Source organism: Trichosurus vulpecula, chromosome 7, assembly GCF_011100635.1.
Source record: "Trichosurus vulpecula isolate mTriVul1 chromosome 7, mTriVul1.pri, whole genome shotgun sequence".
Classification (NCBI taxonomy): Eukaryota; Metazoa; Chordata; class Mammalia; order Diprotodontia; family Phalangeridae; genus Trichosurus; species Trichosurus vulpecula.
Window position 1 is genome coordinate 97,883,859 of NC_050579.1, and position 15,994 is coordinate 97,899,852.

Consider the following 15,994-nt stretch of genomic DNA (forward strand, 5'->3'; position numbering starts at 1 on the left):
AGACACAAGCATAGGTACGTATATAATATGTATTTATTTACTTTCTTGCTAGCATTTCAGATGACCTTTCATTTTGAGAGTGGTTTCCTATTGCCTCCAGGAGCAAATACAAAATGCTCTTATTTGGCATCCAAAGCCCTTTGTTACCTCTCCCACTTTTACCTTGCCAAGTCTTTTTTTTTTCTTGTCAAATTTTTTACTGATGTTCTCTTCATTTTTTTTTAATACAACTATCATTATTTGATTTAAACAGAATATTAATATTTTCAATGTATTTCTACACAGACTGAATTCTGACCCCTGGGGAAGTAATTTAACTTACATTTCTAAAATCAGAATTGTGCCACTAGTGTTTCCACTTCCTCTGATTAATAGCATTTGGTTAATAGCTTTTATTGTTAGAGGGAAATACGGCCAATTGAAGAAACTAAGGCACATGTCTGTATGGTACCTATGTAACCATGCTGTAGGACCCACTATGTGGGAAAAGGAGGAGTGTGTGTGTCATTCTTATTATTAAGAGCAATTAAGGAGTTGAAGTATGAAGTTAATTTGAATGTAACCCGTATGAAGGACATTAAAAATTTTAGGTCTGAGAATTTTTAAATATAGGTTTAGCAGATTTTGACTCTTCTAAAACAAGTTAAAATCTCCACTTACATTTTATTTTACTATAATTCCAAATGGCTGAAATATTTTCTTTTTAAAATATGTCTTTTTTTATATATGACCATAGTTTCTCTGAATAGTCTTATCATACTCCTTTCTAGAGAGCATCCCATGTATCAGTTATCTTTTTAAAAGAACGTAAATTTATTATATTTTTTAAAGAAAAAAAAGGAAAAAATTCGGCGTAACTAAGCAATACATCAAAAAGAAGTCTGAAAATAAATGCCACACTTGGTGGTCCTTACATGTTTGCCAAGGGGTGGGATGGGAGTGTCTTCTTATCTGGCTTTTTTCAAGCCACGCTTGTTCTTTATAATTTTCCCCCATTCACTTTTGAGTGTGTATGTGTAGTCATTGTGTATATATTGTTTTCTTGGTACTGCTTACTTTACTATTAATTACTTCATGTAGATCTTTCCATGCTTCTCAGTATTTACCACAGTGATCATTTCTAACAGCACCGCGTTCATATACCACAGTTTGTTTTGCCATTCCCCAATCAATTGGCATCTATTTTGTTTCCAGGTCTTGGCTATCACAAAAAAAAATGCACTATAAATATTTGGAGGGATATGGAGACTTTGCTCTTAGCAATGGTTTCCTTTGGAGCATAAGCCTGCTAAGAGAATCTCTGGGTCAGAGGATATGGACCTCTTTATTTGTGTAATTCCAAATTCCTTTCCAAAATAATTGTATCAGTTCACAGCTCTACCAACAATAGACCAATGTGCTTATCTTCTTGCAACCCTTCCAACATTAACTATTGTCATCTTTGCCAATTTACAGGGAGTAGGGTGGACCTCAGGGTTATTTTGATTTATATTTCACTTATTAGTGATTTGGAGCATATGGTTATAAACACTATGCAATTCTTTTGAGAACTGTTTGTTCATATCCTTTGACCATTTACTGGGTAACAGTTTTTGGTCATATATTTATATGAAATATATCTGTTAATTGTTTTTGTATCTTGGATACCAAACCTTTGTCATAGAAGTTTGATACAAAGATTTTCTCTCTCATTTTTCCCCATTCCCCATTTTCCCCCATATTCCCAGATGTAGATTGATTTCCAAATATTTTATGTATTTCTTAGTTACTTGGATTAGAATTTCCCTTACCATTATTGATTCTTGTATTTTGTTAGTATGTAGAAATGCAGTTGATTTTGGAAGGAAGGAAACAGGCATTTATTAAGCACCTACTATGTGCCAATCACTGTCATATGTGCTTTACAAATGTCTCATTTTATCCTTAGAACAGTCCTGTGGGGTAAGCGTTATTATTCCCAGGAAACTCAGGCAGGTAGAGGCTAAGTAACTCGTCCAGGTTACCAGTGAGTGCATATTTGAGGTGGAATTGGACTCAGGTCTCCTGATTCCAGATCCGGTGCTCTATTCACTAATATTTAATGCCTACTTATATTGATAGCCTGCAACTTTGCTGAAGCTATTAATTGTATCACTTATCTTTGTTGATTCTCTGGAGTTTTCTAAGTACATATCATCATATCTTCTGCATAGGGATAGTTTTATCTCTTTTTTACTTATGTTTCCACCTTTGAATTGTTTCTCTTGTCTTAATGCTACTAGCTAGCATTTCCAGGACTGTATTAAGTAATCATGAGAAGAGTGGCCATTCTTGTATTAGGAAAGGTGATACTTGATTTTGGTTTTAAATAGATACTTTTGGTGATATATATAAAAAAAAATTCCCTCCTTTACTTGTTAGGTTTTTAGCATAAGTAAGTGTGGTATTTTGTCAGAGGCTTTTTACAGCTATTGAGATAATTGTGGTTTTGAATGGTTTTGTTTCTAATGTGATTAAATGTGTTGATTGTTTTCCTAATTGTTGAACCATCCTTGCATCCATAGTATAAATCCAACTTGGTCTTAATGAATGATTTCTTGCATAACTCGCTGTAGCCTATTAGGCAGGATTTTATTTCAATTGTCTGTTGATGTTCTGTAGATCACCAAACAGATGGACTAGATCCTCTAAATAAGTATTTTTCTTCCTACTTTTGCTATTTCTGAGCAGTTTTCCTGAATGATTTCTTGAAGCGTGGTATTCAGGTTTTCATTTTCATGGTGTTATTTTAAAATATTTTCTTTTTTTATCAACAGACTTTTCAAATATATGCAGAACTAGATGGAGAAATTTTTTTTCTTTTTCTTTGCATTTCTAGCACTTTACACACTGCCTGACATAAAGTTAGTGTTTGATAAATGCTCATTTATTGCCTAATTACTTAAGGAATACTGAATTTGTTATGTAAGTTTTAAAAAGAATTTTATGCATATACATATATGTGTATATGTATGTATTCATTTTATCAACACAGTAACAAAATTGCTGTGGTCTTTTTTTTTTTTTTTTGGAGGTGGGGAGGTAAGGCAATTGGGATTAAGTTACTTGCTCAAGGTCACACAGCTAGTAAATGTTAAGTGTCTGAAGCCAGATTTGAACTTGGGTCCTCCTGACTCCAGCACCAGTGCTCTATTCACTGTGACATCTAGCTGCACCGTTCTGGTCTTCTTAATGATTTTTAAATATCTGGCACTACCCCCAAGCCCCCATTTCTTTTCTTTTTCTTTGCTCTATCACCTCTCTTCCAAAAGGTAAGAGCTGTATTTCATCATTAGTTTTTTTTTTTAAGTCATTACATTAGGGTTTTTCTTTTTTCTGAAAGGCCTCTACTCCTTAGAATCTTTCTGTGTCTGTTCTTTAAGTTCAATCTTTTTGTTTTTAGAGTTTTCGTGTGTATTTTTCATCTTTTTTTAAAGTTTTGTTCCGTTTTTCCTTCCAATTATGTTGTTTTTTTTTTTTTGGATAATTGAATACTATGGTGCATACCTCGTTATCTTTTCTAAATTCTTTAGTATCTACTACACTTGCCAGAACTCCAATTTCTGTCCTCTATATTTTCACTTAATTTTCTTATTATTCCTCTGAATCATTCTCTAGGTTGTCAGAGTTGGTTCGATGTTTGAGGGAGTCTTATGGAACTGACTGTAGTTCCTTCCTTCTCCTCAAGAGATTTTGACTCATTTTCCTTTGTGATAAAGTACTTTTACATTGAAATAGTCCTTTTTCTGAAGGTCTGTTCATTTCTTGTCCTCAGTCAGCTTTTGTCTATCTCTTTATCATCCCTTTCCTACGATATACTTTCATTTTTTCCAATTACATGTAAAGATAGTTTTCAACATTCATTTTTATAAGATTTTGAGTTCCAAATATTTTTTCCTCCCTTTTCCCTCCTCTAGGTGGCAAGCAATATAGGTATATATGTACAATATGATATACTTTCTAAAAACTTTCTTCTCCATGCCACTTTTTTTCCTTCTTAAAGCCTTGGATTATTGCGCCATTTTTCTAGTCCTTCTAATTCTTTGATATCTCACACCAAGGATGAAGTCTCTGTCTCTTAGCAGGTATGGGTTACCAGTTGGGACATTACTTTAGGAGTTTCTGAGTGGCCTGTTCTTCAACTTCTTCTTTCTAAACTGATTGCCTTTCATCAGTCCCCTGGCTGAACCTCTGGGGACTGGTCATGAAGAGATGAAGAGAAGGTCCCCTCAGGACATGGCAGAGAGGAATGCTCTAAAAGCCTACATACTCTTTTCCAACCTCCTCTTCTACTGACTGTCTGTTTTCTCTTTGCTTTATTTAGGGTTGCTAGGGCTAGCATCTGGTCTTTGTGAGAGGCTTTAAATCCAGAGTCTTTGCCTTAAATTACAGTAGCTAATTAGGTTAGTTTTAATGCAAATGCCGTGATAATACACAGGACTACAAAAAACAGTTTCAAATAAGAATATTATTAATTTAGAGATGCCAAATATCTGAAAAACAGCTGAATGTTTGGGTGTGTGAGAAGAGGAGGGTGGGTAGGAGGGCCAAGAATTTGAAGCTGGTAAATTGATCTTCTGTGATTGTTTCTTTAAGAATTAACCTTGTGGGCCAGACATGATTGCATATGCCTGTAATCCTTGCTACCAGGGAAGCTGAGACTGACAGATCACTTGAGCTCAGGAAATCTGAGCTGCAGTAGGCATAAAAACCCATCAGCTGTCCATACTAAGTCCGGAAGCAGTGTGGTAAAGGGATGGGGGAGGAGGAACTAAATTGCCTAGGGAGGATTGAACTCTCTCAGGTTGGAAATGGGGCAAGCCAAGCCTTCTTTGCAGATCAGTGGCATTGATCCACGCACAAGTGGGCACTGCACTTCTAGCCTGGCAAGATAGCGAGGCCCAGTTAAAAACAGCAACCTGTGGATTTTTTGACTTGACCTCTTTCAGCTAGGTGGCTTAGTAGATAGAAGGTTGGAGTATGAGTTTGCTGCCACCACAGACACTAGCTGTGTGACCCTAGGAATTCACTTAACATCACTCAGCTCAGTTTCTTCATCTGTAAAGTGGGGATAATAATAGCACCTACCTCACAAAGTTGTTGTGAGGATTAAATGAGATAACATGTAAAATGCTTCACAGACCTTGAAATGCTATGTAATTGCTAGCTATTATTGTATTATTTAGTTTAGCATGTGGAAAGCTGTCCTTAGAATAACTTCTCACTTGAACATTTTCCCAGGTGGCATAGTAGATGGAGCACCAGACTTGGAGTCAGAAGGACCTAAATTTGAATCCAAGTCACTTAACCTCCCTAAGACTTACTTTCCTCATCTTTAAAATGTAGTCAGTGGCCCCTAACATCTCCATTAGCTCTAAGTCTGTGATCCCGTGATTCTTACTCTTAAATTCTTACTCTTGGATTAATTTTCCTCTTATCTCTATCACTCTTTCTGACTCACATTGTTCTTCTTATTCTGTTTTTGTTTCCAGGGAATTACTGCCACAGCTGCTTTACCAGAGAGTGGTTCTTCTCTCGCCTTGCGAGCATTGGGTTGGGGTTCACTTTATGCATGGTGTGGAGTTGGTGTAATCAGTTTTGCAGTCTGGAAAGCTTTAGGAGTTCACAGTGTAAGTACCATCCCTATATCTCTGGCCTAAGTCTTAGCATGCACAGTCACCATATCTGCTGCAGATTTTAGGAACCTTAGCTAATTTTACCCTTTTCTCTCTAATATACATTTATGCACAGATCCCACTGAATGCTGAAGAACTTCGCTAAGTTCTCACTAATGTTCATAGCACATTAAGCTTATATAAGACAGTGATTTAAATAATTGAATATAATATATAACATGATAAAATAGCCTTTTTAAAAATTTTAGTTTATTTTACAACAGGGGAGTTAGATGACCTGTGTTCTAGCCCTCTATCTGGCTCTATGTAGTCCTGTGATCTTGGGTGAGCTGCTTAACCTCCCTAGGCCTGAGTTTCTTTATCTGTTAAATGAGGTACTATATTTCAGGAGTCCTTAACCTTTCTCAGATCCTTTCTCAGAATAATGTTTTTTTAAATAATTGAAGGAAATGGCATAAATTTCTGTCAAAGGTTAGTGAAAATAAAGATGTAATTTTTTCCCTTTCAAGTTCACAGATCCCCTCCCACCCATAAATCCAAGAATCCCCGAACTTGATGAATTTTCACATCTCTTTCAGTTATAAAAATTCTATGAAGCATGCCACTTGGTTTCAGATTCCACAAGCATACTTTAAAAGTATGTTATGGCATTTTAAAATGATTGAAAAATCCCACATTATTAATAATCTTTAAGACACACAACTTATTTAATAAATCAACTTAAGGAGATGTAAAACGTTTATTTTTTTAAAAAAATAAGTAGAAAGAGTTACATAGTTATTCCTTCCTGAAAAATACTCTTTTTAATTATCTGCAATTGGAATTTAGGATCAAAAAAATAAAAGAATTCTAGATGTAGCCACAATAGCTTCTCAGTCATTTTTTCTAAAGCATAATATATGCAAATTTTATGTATAGATGTGTGAATAAAAGTAATGAAATTGTAACATGATTTTCATAATTCTTCCTTTCTATAAACATTGCTGAAAAGAAAAAAATCTCCCCCTAAAAGTCATATTGTTATAAAGTTGCTTAAGTCCTTCCATGACTACATGCTCCTTATTACAAATGCTTTTAATTTAGTTTGAGATGGGGTAAACACTTCCAAGTTGATGGCCTTCCCCCTTCTCTCTCCTCCTTCCCTACCAACTATAGTCATTGAAACCGATATTATTATTTTTAGAGATTGTGTGATTCTGGGTAAGTCATTTAGCCTCTGAAGATCTTCGTTTTTTCATCTGTAAAATAAGTAAGTCAGGCTGGTATATTCCTGAGGCCTCCCATAGTCCCCAAATTCAATAATTATGTGAGATTCCTAAATCACCATTTTCCTTCTTGAATCCATCCTTTATAGCACTGCTGGAACAGTCTTTGATGTCTCATTTGTCTGCTGAGTAAAGTTCAGATTCTGGTCCTCAGCATTCAAGACCCTTGACAACTTGGTGTCAGCCTTATCTTCTATCTCTTATTATTTTGCTCTCTGTGTGTGTGTGTGTGGTTACAGTAGACAGATTTCTGTCTGTGATAACTTACAGTCTGAGACTCCTAGAACAGGGATTATAATTATACACAGAGATAGTGTGGTGTAATGGATAGAAATCTGGACCTGGAGTCAGGGTCCAAATCCTGCCTTTCTTCAGTCCTGCTGTATTACTCACCACTTACCCTCCATTGCTCCTGGCAACTTTCCAAGAATGGGAGATGTAGAACAAGCGCTGATGTGCTTCCTCAGAGACAGTTCTCTGTATCAGTGAAATCCCGACTCCACTCAAGAAATAGACATATTTATCAGCACAGTTATTTGTTCATTCCTTTCTGGAGGTTTTCCTCGTGCTAGCTCTTCATTCTTTAATTGTCATCCTTCCCAGGCTCTAACTTCGTCTTCTGTCTCTGTGACCTTTTCATCTATCTCTTTCCCCTCTTTATACTTCATTTTCTTCCTCTCAGTTTGCTTTTTCCCCTCTTACATTCCATGTGCTCATTCTCTTTCTACTCCATGCTGAACTATCCTCCCTGGCTGTTTCTCTTTTTCTATCCCAAGATTTCCAACCCCTGAACCCAGGTCCTTTCTGTCTTCACTTTACTTCCCCATACTGTGTTCACTTTGCTCAGCACTTCCATCTATGTCTATGTCTATATATCAATTCCTGTGGTCAGTCTCTGGCCTGTAGTGTCCTTCACCTTTTATCTCTTCCTCATTCTGCTTGTCCATAAGCCTTCCTTGTTTTCGTTCTGTCCTTAATGGCTTACTGTGATCCCAGCACTTTGAGCTGTTGTAGCTTTGATTGACCAAATCCATCATCTGGGTGTGCTCATGAGGTCCCTACTGTACATTCCTAGATATATCAGACTAAGGTATTATAGAGAGAGATACAGTTCCTGAATTTCAAAAATGTAAAACAGTTATTGTGATCCTGCCATAGCAGTCCCCTCACATGTTAGCCTCATTTGATCAGAATATTTCTTTGACCACAAAGAATGACAATATTCTTGAAAATGTGGTAGCTAACATGCTGACTTAATGCCTTATGAGCACAAGCTTTACAGGCAGAATCTATCAAACTAGACTTGTCTTAAATGTGGAGCAGTAGAAATGCACCTGCAGCTCTATTTCTACCATCCCTGATGAGTACAAGTGGCCAAATCGAAACCCGTCTTGGCCAAAAATATCAGCAAAGCCTCTGGAACTCAGAGTTCCATGGACAGAAGTACTTCCAGGCATATAAAGTAATTGGGAGGCCCAGAGTTAATAAAGGAATTAATAAGGGCCTGATTTTGTTTTGTTGTGTTTTCACAAGAGAATAATTTATTTGTCCAGAGTAGTCAGTTCTAATGATCTCTCTGGTCAGTAGATACACTTCATAAAAAATTTTAAGCATTAATTTAAAATTGTCATTCTTTAGTTTCTGCTTAATGTAAACAGAATTATAATGGTAGAGGATTGCCAAAAGGGTTGTTTGTCAGTTATTCATTTGAGATTCTCCTCGCTTAGCAGTTTTATTATATAGTGCAAATCATTTTGAAGGTCGTAGTAGCTCCTGATTTTGTCCTGCTGTCCCTTCAGTTTGACACTTGAGTGTAAAATGAATCTATATGAGTAGTCTGAGCACTTGCATTAGAAAGTCAGAAATATCTAGAAACACCAATTTTTTTTGAAAAAAGGTTACTCAAAAGTGGCTTGAAGGCTAATTCATGTCAAACTAGAATGACTAATAAAATAGATTTTAATATCCCCTGCTGTCACATTGGCAGTATTAGGAGCATCTGGTTTGGTTTTTTTTTTGTTGTTGTTGTTTTTTTTTTTTTTTTTGAGGGGAAGGCAGGGCAATTGGGGTTAAGTGACTTGCCCAAGGTCACACAGCTAGTAAGTATGTCAAGTGTTGGAGGTCAGATTTGAACTCAGGTCCTCCTGACTCCAGGGCCAGTGCTCTACTCACTGCACCACCTAGCTGCCCCCAGGAGCATCTGTTTTAAAACTATCAAATCTTTTATCGACATAGACTTTTAGAGGTAGAAGGGATGGTGGTTAATCTGAGCAAATCTTTCACTTTATTTTGTAGGAGTTCTTATCTTTAAGTCTACAAACTTATTTTAAAAATATCTTGTAAATGATTTTTTTGAGATTTTAAAAATATCTTAATAATTATTTCATATATTTGGTTTCTTTTATAATACTGGGGTTTTTTTTGCATTTAAAAACACTTCTGAGGATCCTCACCAGACCCCAAAAGGGGATCTGTGACAGAAAAAGAAAGGTTAAGAACCCCTGATGTATAGGAATCCTTAACATATGGTCACCCAGCCTTTGTCTGAATAGTTTCAGTAATGAGGAACTTATTGTCTCATAAGGCATTAATACATTTTGGGATAACTCTAATTGTTAGAAAGATCTTCATTTTATAGAACTAAAATTTGTCTTGCAACATCTACTCATTGGTCCTAGTTTTTTCCCTTGGAACTACCTAGAAGCAAGAATATGCTGTCTCCTTGGATCCCTTTTGGTACATATTGATATGTGCACAAGTTCTCTCCCCTTTGCAGGATGTAAGCCCCCTGAGGGTAGGAACTATTTGGCTTTCTTGTCTCTGTATTTCTAATGCCTTGTAAGAATGCCTGGAACATAGTAAGGACTCAGATGTGCCTGGTGATTAATTGAATCGCCCTGTACATGGGCAGGGACCTTCTATAAAACATAAGTTAGCTCACTCCTCACATTTTTCCACTTTCCATTCAAACTCTATACTCCTCTGTTTCCTCTCTCCACTCCTACTCAGTTTGTATCTTCTCTTCTTAAGAAGTCAAGCAATATGCAATGCAGTGAGTTAAAAACACAAATGATGTCCACTTTAAGTTCTGTGCACTTAACACATTATTTTTGTCAGTAAGTGCTTACCCATTCATTCCCAGTAACAGTAATGTCAATAGCAGTCCTACCCCAATAAGGCAATGAATTGAGTTTTTTTTTTTTAGTAGCAAGATGATGGAGTTTTTTCGTCATTGTTTTTTCACAGTGTGGTTCAGTGCCTAAAATTTAATTCAAAGCAACACTACTATATAGCTGTAATTCATAATGAAATAAATATTGGGTATCATAATGAAACATCCTTTGGTGTTGTGAGGTCCTCCCCCTCAACAACCAAATCGTGGGGGTCTGTTAGCCCCCCACACCCAGGCCTTTGCCTAGCAAAGGGCCTGATCTCACGGACAATGTATGGGGCGGGAGCCAAACGTGGTGAATGACTCCAATTTATTCAGGATAGCAGCAAACTTTTATATCTTTAGCGATGTAGGTACATTCTTTGGTTACGTGGGTGAAAGAACAGGTAAAATCAAGACACCTGGGTACTAGGACCGCCCCAACTCTGCCTACTCTCCTCCCCTTCTCTTCCCGTGCTAACCCGAAGCTCCCTGTGGTCAGGCAGTCCAGGCAAAGAACCGGAAGTTCCATGTGCTCTGGCAAGCCCAGACAGAGAGCTGGAAGTTCCATGTGCTCAAGCAGGTCCAGGCAAAGACCTGGAATTGCTAGGGAGGCAACAAAGGGGAGACCCCTCCTCCTGGCTCCACCCATATCTCAGAGCCCTGAGTTTATCTCAGCAGGCCCCTGGGCATGGAGGTCCGAGGAGGGCAGGGCTCGGCTCTAACTCGGCCTGTAACAACTCCCCCTTTTTGTTTTGCACCAAGAGTCAACGGGTACCGACTCAATGGCTTAATACAGGGCCCCAAGAAACATACTCAGCACTAAAGCACTAAACATAAAAAAGGCAAGGCCCCCACAATGGCCACAGTCTCTAAAACATGACTAAGCCAATTGGGGGTTAAAAAGGTCTTAATGTGACTCAGAAAATCGTCTATAACACTGTCAGGTTGTAAGTTCTCATGTACTGCCCCTCCTTCCTCAGTGGCCAGTTGTAACACCTGGGTAATTTCTGCTATAATGCTCTGATTATGAAATAAGGCTTAAACATAGCATTCATTATCCTAAGGACACAAGGTAGACAAAAACTTATTATGACCAAACAAAGAACATAAGGTACTGTATGGGAAATAGTCAAGAATACATTAGGAAATGGGTAAATGTTTTGAAAATACCAATAATTTTTTGAAACTATCAATAATCAATAATTGTTTTGCTACTTCAATATTCCAGTCAGTCAGTATTCCAGTCAATGACTCATACTCCCCTTTTTTGTTTTTGCTGACACCTCACCACTATAGGTACATCCAAATTTTTCCTTTAACTCTCCCCTTGTAAATAAACATGTGAAGGATTGATCGACGCATTGACAAATCAAAGGGGGAATCCCCTTTGTAAATACAGATACATAGACCAAAAGGAAAAGCAATGATGCAATTGTCTCTTTAAGATTCAAAAAGTCTTTTCGTGTATAGCTGTCCAGAAGGGAGCATCAAAAGTCTTCTGGTCCTTGGCATTTTCCCAGTCATCTCCAGCACAGAGGCTTCTTCTTCTTCTTCTTGCAGGAACCAGCTTTCTGTCCATTCTTCTACAAGAGTAATTTTAGCAGAATTTTAAGTTACCATTTCTAATCCTTATAACCCTGATCATTTTACAAATTCAAAATTGGAACCTTGACCAATTGTTCTGTTTAAGAAATTCACATCAGAACACAAATTCTTATACTTTACACTACTCATCATTAATTTTCCCCACCAGACGGATGAGACTCCAGTACATTAAATAACCAATACATTAAATAACCAATTTTCAACACAGTACATATGTCATAAACTTTTGTCATGTCATGTTTCTTTGATGGCATTTACAGGATAATACACAAGCCATTCTTCTTTTAACATTACTAATTGTAACAAAGCTTTAGACAAGCTTGATATTAACCAAATAGCAAAATAATATTCTCACAAGCCCTTGACCTAATTGTCTCCATACCATTACTGAGAGAAAATCTAACTTATACCTACACAAAAACACTGCTCCCAGTCCTATAGTAATCTAAGATGTTCCATAACCAATATTTTTTTTTTGAATTTCTTTATTTATTTTTAGTTTACCACACACGGTTCTACATGGTTTTGAGTTCCAGTTTTTCTCCCCTCCCTCCCCCCTCCTTCCCCAAGACGGCATGGAATCTCATATAACTGTCATGTATAACTTCGCATTGAATTAATTTATGCACTAGTCAAGTCGTGGAGAAGAATTTTGACCAATGGAATGAATCATGAGAAAGAAGAGACAGAACCAAAAAAAAACCCCAAAAACAAAAACAAAAAAAGAAGCAAAAAAGGCGAGCATGTAGTGCGCCTCGATCTGTATTCAAACTTCGCAGTTCTTTCTCTGGATGAAGATAGCATTCTCCATCGTGAGTCCCCTGGAGTTGTACTTGCCCCTTAGGTTGCTGAGAACAGCGCAGTATGTCAGGGTTGGTCCTCACGGAATCCATATATCTGTGGCTGTGCACAACGTTCTCCTGGCTCTGCTCCGCTCACTCAGCATTATGTCGTGTAGGTTTTTCCAGGTTGTTATGAAGTCTGCATCGTCCCCATTTCTTATGGCGCAATAGTATTCCATCACCTTCATATACCACAGCTTGTTCAGCCATTCCCCAATTGATGGGCATCCCTTTGATTTCCAATTCTTAGCTACTACAAAAAGAGCTGCTATAAATATTTTTGTACATATGGGTCCTTTTCCCGCTTGTGTGATTTCTTTGGGATACAACCCTAGAAGTTGTATTGCTGGGTCAAAGGGTATGAACATTTCTATAGCCCTTTGGGCATAGTTCCAAACTGCTCTCCAAAATGGCTGGATCAGCTCACAACTCCACCAGCAATGCAACAATGTTCCAATTTCCCTACATCCTTTCCAGCATTTATCATTTTCCTGTTTTGTTATTTTAGCCAGTCTGACAGGAGAGATGTGGTATCTAAGAGTTGTTTTGATTTGCATTTCTCTAATCAGTAGTGATCCAGAGCATTTTTTCATATGCCTGTAGATAGCTTTAATTTCTTCCTCTGAAAACTGCCTGTTCATATCCTTTGACCATTTCTCAATTGGGGAATGGCTTGTATTCCTATATATTTGGCTCAGCTCCCTGTATATTTTAGAGATGAGGCCTTTATCAGAGATACTAGTTGCAAAGATTTTCTCCCAATTTTCTGCTTCCCTCCTAATTCTTGTTGCATTGGCTTTTTTTGTACAAAAACATTTCAATTTGACATAATCAAAATTATCCATTTTGCATTTTGTAATGCTCTCTATCTCTTGTTGGGTCATGAATTCTTTACTTTTCCACAGATCTGATAAGTAAACTATTCCTTGCTTTCCCAAATTACTTAGAGTATCAACTTTTACTCCTAAATCATGAACCCATTTTGACTTTATTTTGGTATATGGTGTAAGATATTGGTCTATGCCCAGTTTTTGCCCTACCATTTTCCAATTTTCCCAACAGTTTTTGTGAAATAGTGAATTATTAGCCCAGAAGCTGGCCTCTTTGGGTTTATCAAAGAGTAGATTGCTAAACTTGTTAATTTTTCCATAACCAATATTAATAGATTTTCACTGTGCTTACAAAACCTTCTGATTATAGAAATTTGCCACCAAGAGAGTAGGGACACAGAGTAAGGTAGGACCATATTTTCCCCAGGTTCCTGTCAACTCCAGGCAGAGGCCATGTTAAACTGCAAGCTGCATTGAGTCAGGCTTAGACTGCCAGGTTTCAATTTAAGGCATCAGGTCAAGACGGTCCCACCTCAGCACATGCTGAACGGTTGCCCTCTCAACTCTGCCAAGAAATCATACCTGCAGCTCATGCTTGCCCTTTCACAGGGCTGCTGGCATCTTGGGTCAACCTTCCTTGATACTCACACCTGCAGTTAGACTCAGAAAAACAGTCAGTTAACGGTCCCGATAGTCTTTGAGTGGCAAGTTCCAACTATCAGTGACTATTGCCTAAGGAACATCCTTAAAGCTAGCTCTAAATAGCTTGCAAGAATTTCCTCCCTTGTTCATAAAATCTTCCCATTAAGATCATAAGTTACCGCTCTAACACATTTGCATCAGTTTCTCTTCAATTTTCTATTCTTCTCTAATTATGCCTGATCTAAAAGAATTGAACCATATAACTTTATCTTTAGTTTTAGATGATGGAATGAATTCAAATCCACATTTAACTTTTCCCATTAATACAGAAATATTCTACAACTTCTCTCCTAAAGAAACTTACATTGAAACTCTTTTTCCCAAATTATTCCCATTAATACTTTAGAAGCCATATTATCTTTCATTTGGCTATACAAGAGTACCAATGTTACCAGTCATTTGATTAGAACAACAAGATTTCACATATTTGCATTTATCCAATTTTCTGTTTTTCCCCAAGTATAAGGTTCTCACCCATAACTTGGAAAACTCACAGAAAACTGCAACCAATTAGCTTACAGGTGGAAATTCAGCAGGCCTTCTGAAAATCATACAAAAAGAGTTTACAGAGCGTTTTTCAGAAGTATTTTCCCTTCTTCAAAACCATTTAAAATTTATCCTGATATAAACAGGGATGGTCACTAAACTGTCATGAAGAAAATTATTTGGAGAGCTTTAAAATGAGATGAGCCTCCTTCTTAAAGGAAAATAACCTTTAAACATTGGGATTCATTCACAAATTAACATAAATACAGCTTTAGATGATACAGGCTTGAAAATCACACTCCTACATTTTCAAAGTATTATAACAACTGAATTCTTTGTTATTACAGATTTTCTAGATATCACATATAGGAATTGTTGATCCTGTGACTTCTGGTATTTCTATATTAATACATTAATATATAAATACATGCATAACATATACTAATACATTAATATCTTAAATACACTTTATTAGGAATATTTGCCTGGCCAGGAATGAACTTATAAGAGAAAAGAACAACTTTATTTGCATCCAGCTTTCTCCAAGCTTCATCTTATGCATTCCAATCCCTGACTAATTCTTACACTTTTACAAATGGATTTGAATTAACAAAAAGCCTAAGGAATTTGAAGGAGGTGAGCCACTTCCTTTCAAGCAAAAGGAGCAAGCTAAAACAATTTTAGTTTCCCCTCCCTTCTGTCTACCTCAGCAGGAGAAGAGAGGGATCCTTTTCACAAAGGTGAGTTAAAGAGGAACTCAGGATTATCCATGATAAATATCTCAGCCACAGGTAAGTTACCTTGGGCCGGGAAGTCCCTTAGAAAACAAAAGAGCCTGCCTATGTTAATTTCCCAGGCGGGGAGCTCTGGAAAAAAGAGAATCCAGTGGTACCTTGTCCCCTCTCCTTGTACTGGAAGACTCAGAGTGTCTCTTTATTAGAGATTCACGCATTTTCCGAATTAGTCTTAGTGCCAAATGGTATAAAAAATTCTGACTTTATCTTAAGCCAAATTAGAACACATTTTCACTTAAATTTAAGGGAAAAGTTCCCGCTTTCTTATCACTCTTCAGATCCTCATGCATGCTGGTACCTTGTCTGAGTGTCTTCTGTCTTCTGTTCTCTGGCTGAGCTCTGCATCCCGTAGCGGAGCATGCTTCTGTTTTCCTATATTAACCAGAGTTGAGGTTACCTCAGGATGGTGGAGTGAGGGCATGGGCAGGTTGTGCTAGCAGAAACCAAGGCAGCAGCAGGGAAATTTCTGAGTAGATCCCAGAGCACAAGCCAGAAGGTTGGGTTTTGTGGCCTGCCAGAGCATGGGGACTTGTGGTGGGACTTGCTGAGTGAGCAAGTAATGGATTAACTTTCTCTGCTGTCATGAGGTTGTTACTTTGTCAGGTTTCTTAATGTCTTGGCCTGTGGAGACAGCTGCAATCGCTTTTCCTCTTTTGGAGGAG

General features: G+C 37.4%; 1 protein-coding gene across 1 annotated transcript in view; it reads left to right on the top strand.

The window, feature by feature from the left end:
• TMEM242 (transmembrane protein 242) overlaps positions 1 to 15,994 on the top strand; it is a 54,419-nt gene that overhangs the window by 5,513 nt on the left and 32,912 nt on the right. Inside the window, exon 3 of the mRNA XM_036767465.1 lies at positions 5,511 to 5,648. Within this exon, the coding sequence (XP_036623360.1) occupies positions 5,511 to 5,648 (138 nt within the window). The remainder of the gene's footprint in view (positions 1 to 5,510; positions 5,649 to 15,994) is intronic.